Source organism: Melopsittacus undulatus, chromosome 9 (genome assembly GCF_012275295.1).
Source record: "Melopsittacus undulatus isolate bMelUnd1 chromosome 9, bMelUnd1.mat.Z, whole genome shotgun sequence".
Lineage (NCBI taxonomy): Eukaryota > Metazoa > Chordata > Aves > Psittaciformes > Psittaculidae > Melopsittacus > Melopsittacus undulatus.
Window position 1 is genome coordinate 726,745 of NC_047535.1, and position 14,162 is coordinate 740,906.

General features: G+C 56.5%; 1 protein-coding gene across 1 annotated transcript in view; it reads right to left on the reverse strand.

Annotated features, from left to right (window-relative positions):
• Positions 1-652: 652 nt before the first annotated feature.
• Positions 653-14,162, reverse strand: part of ADAMTS7 (ADAM metallopeptidase with thrombospondin type 1 motif 7) — a 37,471-nt gene continuing 23,961 nt past the window's right edge. The window contains exons 19-24 of the mRNA XM_034066381.1: positions 11,486-13,159; positions 10,821-10,973; positions 10,310-10,483; positions 9,499-9,645; positions 9,247-9,406; positions 653-2,129 (exon numbers count right to left, since the gene is read on the reverse strand). Of these exons, the coding sequence (XP_033922272.1) occupies positions 1,972-2,129; positions 9,247-9,406; positions 9,499-9,645; positions 10,310-10,483; positions 10,821-10,973; positions 11,486-13,159 (2,466 nt within the window). The 3' untranslated portion in view covers positions 653-1,971. The remainder of the gene's footprint in view (positions 2,130-9,246; positions 9,407-9,498; positions 9,646-10,309; positions 10,484-10,820; positions 10,974-11,485; positions 13,160-14,162) is intronic.

A 14,162-nucleotide genomic window follows, 5' to 3' on the forward strand; every position in this document is an offset into this window, starting at 1 on the left:
TGCTGGTCACCGTGCATCCTGTACTGCTAATGAGGAGCATGATTTAGGGCTTCCCTTCTGTCTGGGCTCTTTGGGAGGCACAGAGGGGAAGGCTCTATTGGGGTTCTCATCGTGACCGGTGCATCACCACATCCCCTGTGCTGCAGGGACCCGACCTGCTCTGCACAGACAGCTACTGCAGGAGATGCTCACCAGGACCATTACCACTGCAATGAACTGCTTTGCAAAGCCATTGTAAGCAAGGACACAGCACAGAAACTGAAGCCTTTCGGTCCACCAGCATCTTCCCCATCCACCCAGCTCAGGTTTTAATCACACAAACCCCAGCTGCAAACCACAGCTTTCAGTGATGCTCAGATGCAAACTGGTTGATATCCCATTTCTACTGCAGTGAGGGTAACCATCCCTCTGCTGCTGCCAGGGCCTGAACCGGCTGCACTTAACTGTGCTTTGAGGGACAAATGTGCCATGGGGAAGAGAAACCCTGAAACCCTGTTATTTCCTTCAGTAACTGTTCAATTTAACACCCATGAGCTGTAGCCATTAACCCCCACACAGTGGCTGTATGACCTGGGAGGGTGACAGAAGCACGGTACAGATGGAGCTGGTGTGAAGGAAACCAGGACAGGACACAGGCTCTTGTAACGTACAAATTTACACCGTGTTGGAAAGGAATAAAACACAAATGGTGAAGTCCTGGCTTGTGTTTTACATACAAATTACACACAGGAATTTCCCATTCTGGGACTCAGTGTTGTTCCTGGCAGCACCGGCTAAGAAATGCACCCTGAGCTGCGGGCTCAGTGCTGGGCTCCAGCCTTCAACACAACCAGGATCCCTCTCGTGGACTCCCAGTTTTGGCCATTCTCATAGCCTGAAGGGTAACACAGAAAGGGATTCCTACCTAAATGCTCCTGACCCTCCTCCAGGGATCAACCCAAGAGCAAATCCTCCCAAAGACAGGAGGGGTTAACACGTGGCACTGCCTGTACCGGCTGAGTGCCACTCTTCATGCAATATTGGATATTCTACTTAAAACAGTCAGCTAAACTTAACAGAGGTGAATCTATATATGCAGGAATAAAGGGGTTTAGCTTGTAAGAACACAGAAAAGCACCTTAACCAACCATTCAAGTGCTACACCACAACTGCATACAGAAACCCAGGCACGTGAGTGCTCTGCTGCTCCCCACCAGGGCAGAGCAGCGTTCCCCTCCTTCACAAACACACCCACTGTGGGACTCCAGACCCATTTGTCATCTCGCTCATGCCTTGGGGTCCCTGACCATACCTGGGCAAGGATACAGGCAATGGCTTCAGCAGAGAAAGCCAGCAATGGGGAGATGAGGGGATGGAGCCTCTGCACCTACCCCGAGCTCTGGCCTCATGGGGTAAGCGAAGCCAGTGTTGTATTCCTCTGCTCTGTCTCCACATCTTACATTACAGCTGTTTAGCTTCAGTGGTAAACATTTTAATGCACGTTACAGAAATGGGCTGTCAGCTTCAAGTCCCTTAAGGAATAAAGGCAATGCTCTAACCCGAGCAGTCGCTGTGCTGTGGAGCGCCGGGTGCTCCTTCAGCCACGTCAAACAACAGTAAGGGTCAGGGGGTTGGTGCTGGCCTGCCAACACCATCAAGAGGCTGAGAGTGTCAAATGATAGCACCATGAGCATGGCTGAGAGCTCTCCACAACTGTTGCTGCTTTCAGTTTCCCATCCCCAAAGCAGCAGCATGACCCTGGCAGAGGGTCCAGCTGCCCCATCACCTCCTATGGGAGCAGTGGGACCCGCACACCCAGCCCACACCAGACCTTACTTCAGACCGATGGTCGAGCACCATTAGCATAGCACAGATACAAGAACTGAGCCTTCCCCAGGGTGGAAGAGCACCAATGGGGCACAGCCCCCAGTCCTGGTGGGACCCGGCTCCCTCTGCTGCCCCGGGTCCTTCTGGTCCATGGGGATGGTGCTGTCACCTCCGGGACGTCCGCTCATCCCCGCGGTCCCGGGGCCCATACCGGCGGCAGCTCCGGCAGCACTGGGCATGGACGGTCGGGAGGTGGCACCGGCCCAGCAGCCGCAGGGTCTGGCAGAAGGCGAACGTCAAGCGGTCGCGCTCACAGGTGAGGTCTGGAGGGAGACAAAGGAGAGGATGGAGGTGTGAATGGTGTCACTGGTGTGGGGTGTGAGCACTGGGGTGGTTGGCAGAGATGAGGATGGATGGCGCTGACGGCAGAGCCACCTTCACCTGGGTACCAACATCCTGCAGCATCTTCTCAGGGTAGCGAAGCCATAGGGGTTGGAAGGGACCTCTGGAGATCATCCAGTCCAAGGCAGGGCCACCCAGAGTGGTTACACAGGAACCCAGGGGGGTTTTGAATGGCTCTAAAGAGGGAGGTGCCACAACTGCCTGTGGCAGCCGGTTCCAGGCTCTGCCACCCTCAGCATAAAGAGGTTTGTCCTCATGTTGGGGTGAAACTTGTTGTGTTTTGGTTTATGGCCATTGCTGCTTGTCCTGTCACTGGGCACCACTGAAAACAGATACTGACCTGCACTGATGAGATCCCCTCTCAGTTCGCTCTTTCCCACACTAACAGACCCAGCTCCTGCCATCTCTCCTCATAGGAAAGATGCTCCATGGCCTCCGCTGGCCCCTCTCCAGTAGCTCCTTGTCTTTCTTGGACTGGGGAGCCCAGAACTGGACACAGAGCTCCAGACGTGGCCTCACTGGGGCTGGGTATGGGTGAGTGGGGCTGAGCTCCTGGCGAGGAGGGTCCATGCTGGAGGCTGGGGAGAGGTGACAAACAGCAGGGCTGTCTCCTCAGTGCCAGACCTCCTCCTACAGCAGCATTGAGAGAGCTCATTTTCCTTCATGGTGTTTGTTTTGAGAGGCCACATCCATCGTCTGGTTCCCTTCCTGCAGGTGTCAGCCCCAGCAGCTCCCAGCTCCATCACCAGCCAGGCAACACAGACCCATCACCACCAGGCAACACAGACCCATCACAGCCAGGCAACACAGACCCATCACCAGCCAGGCAACACAGACCCATCACCAACCAGGCAACACAGACCCATCACCAGCCAGGCAACACAGACCCATCACCAACCAGACAACACAGACCCATCACCAGCCTGCCCTGTTCATAAGGACAAGGAGTCCCTTTGGTTTAACTTTTAGCTTCCTCCTTCTCTTCTCTATATCAAAATGAGCCTCCAGCACCTCCCTGAGCCTCCAGCACCTCCCTGAGCCTCCAGCACCTCCCTGAGCCTCCAGCACCTCATTGAGCCTCCAGCACCTCCCTGAGCCTCCAGCACCTCCCTGAGCCTCCAGCACCTCACTGAGCCTCCAGCACCTCCCTGAGCCTCCAGCACCTCACTGAGCCTCCAGCACCACACTGAGCCTCCAGCACCTCATTGAGCCTCCAGCACCTCCCTGAGCCTCCAACACCTCACCCTTGTGTGAGACTCATCAGCTCTGATTTTACCTCCCATACAAGTGATCAATATAACTGAGTTTGTGTCTGACAAGGACAGAGCTGGTGCTCCCCTGGGCCATCCCCCCCAGTCCCCTCCACTGCCTCTCCCTGGGCACCCTCTGCCTGGGACCGTGCTAAGCACACATCGAAATGGGGCAAAAAAGGGGTTTTCTCTTTCCCAGGACACTTCCCATCTGGGAAGCACAGGGATGGAGCAGGGGCAGCTCTCAGTGACCACGACCCCTCTGGGAACAAAGGCTGTGCTCAGGGAAAGGCTCCTGCCCCCATTCCCACAGGGCCGCAGCAGATACAGGGCAGAGACTTTTCCCCCTTTGGGATCTCAATCAGATCCCTCCCCCCAGCCCATCCACAGGGAGGTCTGTCCATGGCTCTAAAATTAACCTCCTGTTTCAGCAGAGGTATTTCCTCTCTTCCTCCCCAGCCACAGCTCTTTCTGCCCCACAATAACATCCCTGTGCCCTCGACAGACCCTTTAACACAGAAGCTGCTCCTTTCCAGTGCTGTGGGATCCAACAGCTGCCTCCAGACTGGGATCGAGTGGTGGATCCCAGCCCCGCAGCAGGATCCCGGCCTGGGGGCTGTTCCAAGCCCTGGGAGCTGCGGGACAATGCGGATTTATCCTGCTGGTTGAGCCAGAGCCGCTCAGGAAAGGGGAAGAGTTTGCTCATGTGATGCTCCATTGGGGTCTCAGGGATGGAATTCCCTGGGAGCATCCCTGGGGCTCTGCATAGCGTTATCTGAACCCCCAGGACCCTTCTGCACTAGGACATTGGAGCACACCCATACATGGCTTGGAGCAGCTGCTCCAGTGGAAGGGGTCCCTGCCTGTGGCAGGGGTTGGAACTGGAGGAGCTTTAAGATCCCTTTCAACCCAAACCATTCCATGGCTCTTGAAATGCACTGGAACAGCTCCTTGTCCTCAGCTCCCTGCCCACAGCTCCCTGCCCTCATCCATCCCCCCTCCCACAGCATTCAGTAATCATTTACTCTTCACCAGGGCATGACCGCTGGGTAACCCCCACCTGCCCGACCTGAGCTTCCCATGGCATTTATAACCCACAGTGGTTCAGGTGCTGGGATTGGGAGCGCTATTACATAGGAGAAACAGAGAACTGGGCTGCTCCTGGCAGGCACAGACACTGGCGTGCTCCGGGGTTCATTATTCACTGCAGTGCATGGAACAAGTGTAACAGCAGCAAAACCTCCCCAGTGTTTAGAGCACAGCTAAAATCCCTCCTGGAAGGCTGGGAATGCTGCTGGTGCTCCCTGCCAGCACCATGCTATGTGCAGGTCACTGCTGCTGTGCTGGTCCCTGCGCACCAGCCCTCCCTTATCGCAGCAGCCTTCCTAGAAAGCTATTTATGGATCCCAACCAAGCTGCCTTCCCTTGAAAGAGCTGTGAGGCTGCTGGGGCCTCTCGCTGCTTTCCAGGATCCGAGGTGATGGGCTGGCTCTTCTCCCATCCCTTCCAGCGCTGGGTGCCCATAGGAAGCTCTGTCCCTGCACTACCTGGAGCCATGCACAGTGTGAATAAGCCCATCGGGGTCCTGCATGGGGTTACTGCTCTTCACACACCATGTTATCCACAGAGGTGTGATCCCGCTGGGCTGAGCAGAGGCTGGGGGAGAGCCACCACCGGTGCCACAACCCCTCCATCACCTGCCATGGGACTGGGATCCCAGTGTGCTGCCATGGCAGGAGGTCAAGGGGAGCTGCGGTCCCACATCAGGCTCTGGTCAATGCAGCGCCTCAGCTGGATGCGTGCGGGGTCATGCTCAGGTCTGAAATCCTGGCGGAGCTACTCTGGAATCTGCTCTTGGGCAAGGGAAGCTGTAATAAGCACTTCATTTGTCAGCTCTCCACAGAGGTCCCTGCAGAACTGACCCATGTTACATTTAATCCTTTTACTGATGGGTTTTTCCTATTAACAATCTTTTTATGCAATCCTCACACTTCATTTGAACACAGGCTCTGTCAGCCGGTGCCAAATGCTCCTCTAAAGAAACAGCTTAAAGCAGGGCTTTAGCATCCAGGCTCAGTCAGCACATTGGAGGCTGAGCCCCCCCTCATTGGAGGCTGAGCCCCCCACTTCTCTGGTTGTTTCTTCAATTGGAAGCCGCTTTAAGTTTCATTTCAGCTCTGCCATCCAGCCCGAAAGCTTTTACTCCTGTGCTGGGGAACATAAACTTCCCAGAGCAGGTTTTGGGCCAACAGGGCTAGGCCGAGCTCAGAGCTGAGCTCAGCACAACCAGCGAGTTAAACTGCTGACCTCTGCCCTTGAGGATGCTCCCAGAGCCAGTGCCAGGTTTAAGCAGCGTTATCCCAGGCTCCTGCTCTGCAGCTCCTCTGGGAATGAGCCCTGAAGGCAGCACTGGAGCTGCAGGTTTGCCTGCATGGTGTCAGCCCTGCTGCTCCCGGCACGTCTCAGCACCAGCACAGAGCTCCCACTGACCCCCCATAGCACCCACCAAGGGAGGAGGAAATGCTGCTGCTCTCCAAGATGCTGAGAGGGGATTATCCAGTTCTAGAGTCCCTGGATCCAAGAGAGAGGAATTCTCATTTCCAAAGAGCTGCAGCCAAGCCAGGACCTTCCCTTCACTCCTCATTGTGCTCCCCTTGCTTCCCATGACTGGGAGGGGGAGAGGAAGCCAGCTCTGTGGAACGGGTCACTGAGCATGACCTGCCTGATGCTCCCGAATCCCAGCCCTTGGACCACGCTGCATCCAGAGCTTCCCCCAGCCAGGCCAGCTCCGGGACCCACCAACGGAGTCTTTGCTTCTTCAGCCTTTTCCTAAGCACAGACCAGGATGGGAACGGAGCCTGCAGCATCCCTGAGCCCTCCTAGTTCAACACCGAGAGAAACTGACCCCATGCAGGACCCTAGAACATAACTGTGGTGGCTGAGCATGGTTCATCCCCCAGCCAAGTACCTGAGCTCCACTCCTTCACTTGTGCCTTTGCTGTCTCTGTCTGCAGCACTTCAAGGGCAGTATCCTCCCTGGATGTGCCTTGGATGTACTCCAGAGTCTCCTAAGTAAGCAGGGGTTAACCTTGCATTGTTGGGATTAGGCTTTGCCTCCTCCCTGCCAGGCTGGGTGAGAGGTGTCCCCTGGGTGCCTGCCCACGGTGCTTCATATCCACACACCAGGCAGAACAGAAGCAGATTCTTGTACCCTGCTCAGGTCCACTGTGATATATGCAATGGGAGAAGCATCTCCCACCGATGAAGAAGCATCATTTGTCCTACATGTAACAAGACCCAAGGAATCATCTCCCAGGCATCCCTTTTCCATTGGCACCTGTTAGCAGTAAGTAAAGGGCACTTGACTCCAGCAGCACATCTCTCTCTTGCCACTTGGACACAGACCTACGTGCTCAAATGACAGAGAAAACTGGAATTTGCTGCAATCACTTTGAGCACGTATCCCCTGTGGCCAAGCGCAGGCACAGGCAGAACCATGGAGGATTTCATTTCTCTACTCAAAGCAAGCAGGAATATAACATTTAATTGCCAATTAGGTTTGAAATACACCCAGAGCCTGACTCGTGAGCCCAGAGCAGCACAAACAGCAGCAGTTGAAAAGGGCACCAGGGGTTTGCCCTGGTGCTGAACCTGCCTTGAGCACTGCCAGGGATGGGGCAGCCACAGCTTCTCTGGGCACCCTGTGCCAGCGCCTCAGCACCCTCCCAGGGAACAGCTTCTGCCTCAGAGCTCAGCTCAGTCTCCCCTCGGGCAGGTTCAAGCCATTCCCTTTGTCCTGTCCTTTCATCCTCCTCCAATGTGAAGCAATTGCTGCTTCTGTGTTTGACCTGCTGGATGCACCAGCACCAGTATCTCCGAGCACTCACGTGGGACCTGCTGCTCCACTCCCTTCCACGATGGCCATAAACCAAAGGGTAATTCTTCAGCCCAGCAATAAACACACTTGGGGGGGGTTTCCAGCTCTGACTTACAAGAAATGATCTGGTAATGGGAATGACGATGTGGGTGTGAGAGCCCTGCTCGGCCCGGCCTCGGCACACTGAAATCACACAGCAACAGGCTTTCCTGAGCCAGAGCTGCTCTTATCTCCCCGCAGCCCTGCCCAGCACCAGCAAAGCTGCTCCAGCTCCCATTGCCCTGGCTGTGCTGCCAGGGGGACAGTGATGTCCTCCCCACTGTCTGGATGCCAGGGAGGAGCTGCAGGGCTTTGACAGCAAGGTGAGGGCAGCAGCTCTCAGTGCTCATGCAGGTTTTCCTGCCCTGGAGTAGCATCTGTTTGAGCTCCTTGTCTTAGGAATGTCCCTGGTCCCTCACAGAGGCATCACACGGAGGTATCCGTGTACCTGATGGGCTCAGTGCTCCATCATGGCCGGTGAGATGTTCATTTGGGTTCAATCTGTTCCATCGCTGTCAAACTCCAGCTGCTGATGGTTGTAACCTTCAAACTCTACTGGGGTTACTGTGTTTGTGTGTCCTGCAGGAACACGGCTGCTCACAGGGGCAAACAGATGATTGCACTGGTATCAGTGCACCCCATGTTAGAGGAGATAGAGGCTCCTAACACGAACACAACAATCACTCCAGCCTGCATTCATCTCGTGCTGTGAGGAGCCCTTAGAAGACAGGAAGGGGCTGGAGTTTATGCTCATGCCTTTTCTGGGAGCCTCTGCCTGTGGATTTACACATCTGTGATTTCCTGCCATGTGAAAGGCTTGTTCCTCTTCATGCTTTGGCAGGAGCTGTTTGTGTTTCCAAGAGGCGTTTCCTGCCCTGGGCTGCAGCCAGAGCATTTATGTCATCCTTAATCCAGGATTTTCACATCTATTTCTGTGCTTCCTACACATCTGAGTGGTTTCTCTGGTGCAGGCTTGTGTGGCTGCACAGCTCCCATCAGCAAACCCTGCACGGAAACCTGCCCTTGCCAAAAGCAGCCGGAACCACATAGCATTGATGGAGTGAGCCTCAGTAATCATCTCCTAAGTGCTGAGCTCCCCAACAGCATGCAAAGGCAGGAGGGACCTGCAGCCAAACCAGCAGGAGAGGTTTGATGGCTGAAAGCATCCTGATGGGCAGCAGTCAGTCTCCAGATCCTAGGTAACCAAAGCCAATGCTTCTGCCCTCCCCAGGATAGGTGTTAGGAGAAACACAGCTGGATACAGGATGAGGATGGATGTCCCAGGCTGCAGAGGGAACCTGCATGGAGCTGTGCATCCTGTACCAATAACATCCAATGCCCTCATTACACAGCTTTCCCTTCAAGTGCTGTTAACCCCCTGCAGCCCACAGATTTCTGGCTTATATGGAACTGCCTGTGCCCTGGGATCTACCTCTCTGAGTGACAGCAAGAGGAGAAGCCAAGTGAGTGTCTGTGCTGCAGCCAGAGCAAGTACATGAACCTGTGAGCACTTTGCATGGCTCTCATGGCACCAACTCACTGCAGAGACTGCACAGACAGACCCAAGGATGCTGAAGAACGGCTGCCCCCCACAAGCACATCCCAGCTCACACTAGTGCCAGTAAAAGCCACACTCAGGCCCCTGAGACCCGAACACTCCGGACGTTTATAGACGGTTATAACATTCCCACCTAATTATCGATTAGCTGAGCCAGCCTTACACAACTCATGTCCAAAACACCCCCTCCATCATCCCACAGACATCCCTTCCCAGTGGGCTGACTGGTTTTCCTTCCTCCCATCACCCCCCTGCTGCAGGCAGCACCAGTTCCCCATTGGGGACAGGCAGAAGGGCCATGGGACGCTGCTTACCCGGCTCGGAGCTCTCGCAGTCCTGCGGGTTACACTTCTGGGTGCTCTCGGGCCAGGGCTCATGGTCACAGAGGCTGTTGTCCTCCTCCGCCAGCCCCGTCTTGGTGTTGATGCACTTGACCTGGCGCCGCCGGATGCCCCCGCCGCAGGGAGCCGTGCACTGCAGGACCAGGGCAACCCCATCACCCCCATGCATACCCCACAGCAGCCCCGGTTGGGATGTGGGGTCCCCATTCCATGCCCTGTGCTCACCTCTCCCCAGGAGCCCACCACCCAGGTGCTGCAGGGGTGTGTGTTGCAGGGCCGGGTGGTGCTGGGCCGCAGCGGCTCCTGGCAGCGCCCCGGCTCCGGGCACGTCACCAACCGCTCCTGCTCCCCACCGCCGCACGGCTCCGAGCACTGCCGAGACACAGCCATGGGAGGGGATGGACAATGGGGGGGCAATGAGCTCCATGCATTGGGGTCTTGGGAGATGCACTGCAAACCCACGTTGTGGATACACCAACCCCATTGCCCACATGGAGCACTCCCTTTGCAGCCTCCCCTGCTGCTCCGGAGGTTGCTGGAGGCAGGAGGATGGAGCAGCCCCACTGCAGCTGCTGCTGGAGCCTTGCAGGTATGCGAAGGGACAGGCTAAGCCTGCTGCATGCGAAGGGATAGGCTAAGCCTGCTGCATGCGAAGGGATAGGCTAAGCCTGCTGCATGCAAGGGACAGGCTAAGCCTGCTGCATGTGAAAGGACATGCTAAGCCTGCCGCATGCCTGCAGCAGTGACTGGGGGCCTCCAGTGAAGCCCATCCCTGCAGGCAGCTCTTCCCCAGGCACTGAGCACTCAAGGCCAGGCTGGATGTGGTTCGGGGCAACCATTAGAGTTAGGGTTAGGGACTAGATTAGGGTTAGGACTGGATGAGTTTGAAGGTCCCTTCCAGCCCAAACCATTCCATGGTGCTATGACTTGTGGGCAAGCAGATGCTGAGCATGCATGGAGGGAGAGAGGAAAGGAACTGCTTGTGCCCAGTGCTTGGCACTGCCCCCCGGGCTCACCCCTGCCCAGCAGCCCCCACCTCTCTCCAGGAGGACGTGTACCAGTCCAGGCACGGTGCGCTCTGGCATGGGAGCTGTGCGGGAGGCTTGTACAGGACAGCCTGGCAGTGGAAGGGCCGGAGCAGCCGCTGGTCCCTGGTGTCAATGCAGTGCACGTCCCGGACCCTGGTGCCTTCACCACAGCTCCTGGAGCACTGCAAAGAACACAGGCATCAGGCAGGGATGGGCAGTGAGGGCTGGTGGTGGGAGCTGACCACAGAGACCCCCTGCCTTGGGCTGGGTTGGGTTGATGCTCAGCATCTTTCTCCAGCACAGGCAGCTCTGAGTGTGTCACTACCATCCCTCTGAACACAGTTGGTTTCCAGCTGTAACAGCAACAGTCTTTACGCATTGGATAACTGATGATCCCAAGAAACAGCAGCCACCAGAGCAAAGAGGTTTGTTCCCCATTGCTGAACCCACCAGGTTCACCCAACCCCATTGCAAACAGTGCAGAGCAGCCAGGGTTTCCCAGGCCACATTCCCGCTTACCTTGCTCCAGTTCCCCACACGCCACATGGAGCAGGGTCTCAGGGAACACCTCTGAGCAGGGACAGGTTTGTTGGCAGCGGCACAGGCAGCATCAGTGCCGGTGCTGCAGCGCACGGTCCTCCAGATCGCACCCACGCCGCATGTGACCGAGCACTGAAACACAGGAGATGGGTCCTGATGCTCCCCTCTCCTGCCAGCCCCATGGGCTGCTCCTGCTGCCCCCCATGCCCTGTGCCTGCCTCCGGACAAGGATGGGGACCAGTGACCCCAGGGGTTCCTGGGAACCCACAGGCATCGGGAGGGTGCCCATAAAACCAGGGCTGTGGGATGGTGTGGAGAGAGGAGCGTGCCCAGCACTGCCTGGCATGGCACAGGGTGCCCAGAGAAGCTGTGGCTGCCCCATCCCTGGCAGTGCTCAAGGCCAGGTTGGACACAGGGCTTGGAGCAGCTGCTCCAGTGGAAGGGGTTGGAGCTGGATGAGCTTTAAGGTCCCTTCCAACCCAAACCATTCCCTGGTTCTCTGATTCTATGAAACCACAGAAGTACCGGCACAAGCCATGCACGTTTTCTGCATGCAAAAGCAATGCCCAGAGACCTGCCAGGAGAGGGACAGGTCTCTCCCCTCCATCCCAACCACATCACACCTAACAGGACCCAACACATACCTCGCTCCAGTTCCCGACCTCCCAGCTGGGCATCACAGTGGCTCCCACGGTGGTCAATGGTAGAAGCAAAGCCTCCTCCTTCTCCATCTTTTCATCCTCCCAGGGTGATGGGGGCACAGGGGTGGGCTGGGATAACTCGTGGTCCCCACCATGGAAAGCAAATGTCCCTGAGGTTGCCCATGGTGAGTGCTCCCCTGATGAGGTATGGGATGAGGTGCTGCTGAGTGGGGAACCAGGGGAGCTGTGCTCTTCATGGAGTGATCCCAGCTCCGGGTGCTGGGACACCCCCATGGTCCATGCTGGGGGGGACTCTGAGGCTGATGCTCCCATTGGGAGCACAGGAGGGCTGTGAGCTGGAGCTGTGGGCACGGCTGGTGCTGGGGGATCCTGCTGGGTGAGGCCATTGGAGGTGAGCTGGGTGGCTGCTCTGGGCATGCCAGGGGACAAGGACATCGCTGCTGGAGAGGCTGTAGTGGCCACCAAGGGGGGCAAGGTGAGGGAGGTGGGGGCATGGAGCTCTGGCTGCCCTGCAGAGCCACCACCAGCACCCATGGCATAGGAACCTGCAGGGAGATGGGTGCTGCCTGTTTCCCTTCCCACCTCCATCTCCCACCGTGGTCCTTGAGGAGTGGGGAAGGGAAGATCTGCACCCTCCATCCCATGGGATTGCTCCTCAGCTGCTGGCACTGTGTGTGTGCCCACTGTCCCCTCTGGCATTTCTTCCCACCCTTCCTGCTCTGTGCCATCACTGTTGGTGTTACCCATCCCCTGGGTGCTCCCATGCCCCTCACCACGGCTCCCTGGCTCTCCATGGCTGTCAGTGGGCAGCAATGGGGAGGGATCAGCTGTGGAAGGAGCCTGGGGAGCGATGCCCTGGGCTGGAGCATCCTGCCCAGCGCTGGTCCTTGTTGGCACAGCTCCCCAGGGTTCATCCAGGGGCTGGTGGTCTTGGCTATGGCTCATGGTGCTCTGGGTGCTCCGCTCAGAGCGGGGCACAAGTGTTACATCCTCCTCCTCCCCCCCAGAGCTGGGGATGCTGTATCTGGGAACAGCAGTTCCTGCATCCTCAGGGACCACACTCAGGAGGTCATTGACATGAAAACCCTCAGGCTCCATCTCTCCTTCACCATGCACAGGAGCAGAAGTGTTGGCTTCATTGGTCACCAGATGGTTCTCACTCGCTGCTCCTCCCAGGACAGGGGTGTGCAGGACATCAGCTGGCATCTCATGGGGCACATCCACATCGTTGGTGCTCAGCCCTGGCTTAGGCTCCTCACCTTTGGTCTCCTCTGTGAAGGGATAGTAAGAGAGATCCTCATGGAAGTTGATGAAGTTATAATCGTAGTAAAAATCATCAACAAAGAAGTTTCCCTTCCTGGCTGAGAAGTCCTCCTCAGTGATGATATTGACATCATTGGACTCGGGAATACTTGGAATCAAGGGGTTAAATTTAGGCATGTGCTTGCTGGGAATGTAATGGATCTCATTAAACATCTCCCTGCTGGAGGAGCCGCTGCCAGACCAGTCCGTGCTGGCACCATCCGACTTCTGGCACTGTGGCAAGGAGCAAATAGTTTCCGAGCTGGGTCTCTCTGCAGGGTCACAGGCGGCTCCAGTGCTGTTGCTGCAGTAAACAGGGCGACTCTGGGTCCCATTGCCACACGTGGCAGAGCACTGGGAGAGAAGGAGAGACACTGGTGTCAGGATGGGAGCACAGCCAATGCAGAGCTGGGAAGGAGCCCATGCCCCTCACTGGTGCTCACCTCTGAGATACCAAAGTGGGTGCTCAACCATCCCATGTGCCACGATGCTTTGGGCACAGGGAGAAGGGGCTCCAGGTCCCTCTACCACACTCCCACCACCCACCTGGGTCCGAAGACAACTCCTGTGCCAGTGCCAACAATGGTATGGGGTCCCCTGCATCAGGAGTCAGGAGCAGGAGGTACCAGTCACACCAGTAAGCAGTGTTATTAGTGGTCACATCTAGAGCCAGGGCTGTCTCCCCGTTGGAGGCCATCCCAGGCTGGAATTGAGGGGTACTTTGCTCAGGGTGATCCCTGACCTGCATTCCAGCCAGGAATGATTCTCCCAGGAGATGGCCATGGTGAAGGGCAGGGGTAGGATGATCTAATAGGTCTTTTGTGTGACCTATCACCATGAATTGCATCTCCTCTTCCAGAGGAGAACTTTGTGAAGCAGGGAATAATAACATGGGTGTAGTCCTAGTAGGGAAAAAGCCAGGGTCAATAAGGAGCTTTGTTGAGGGCAACCCCTCCTACAGCATAAGAGTCTCTTTGAGATTGCTCAGAACAGCAGAAACCCACAAACTGGAGGGGATGACAGCAAAGTTTGTGGCTGGGTAAGTAAATCCCAGTGCTACCAACATCACATGTGGTGCACAAGCCACAGGCCCTGCAGGCTGCGGTGACAGACAGAGCATCAGTCACGTACATCAAAGCGCCTCGGACAAGCCAGCCAAGGAGAACAAATGGTCAGCAGGGCAAACAAACCCAACGGAGCTGAAATCCCTGTTATCTGCATGGGAATGGATGGGCTGAGGCAATGATTTACTGCACAGCCACCAGCAGATGGAAATGAAGGGGTTGGGGTGGACTGAGCTGGGCTGGTCAGATGTGCTCCTTAGGCAATGCACTGCTGTGTTCTGAGCCCTCCTCAT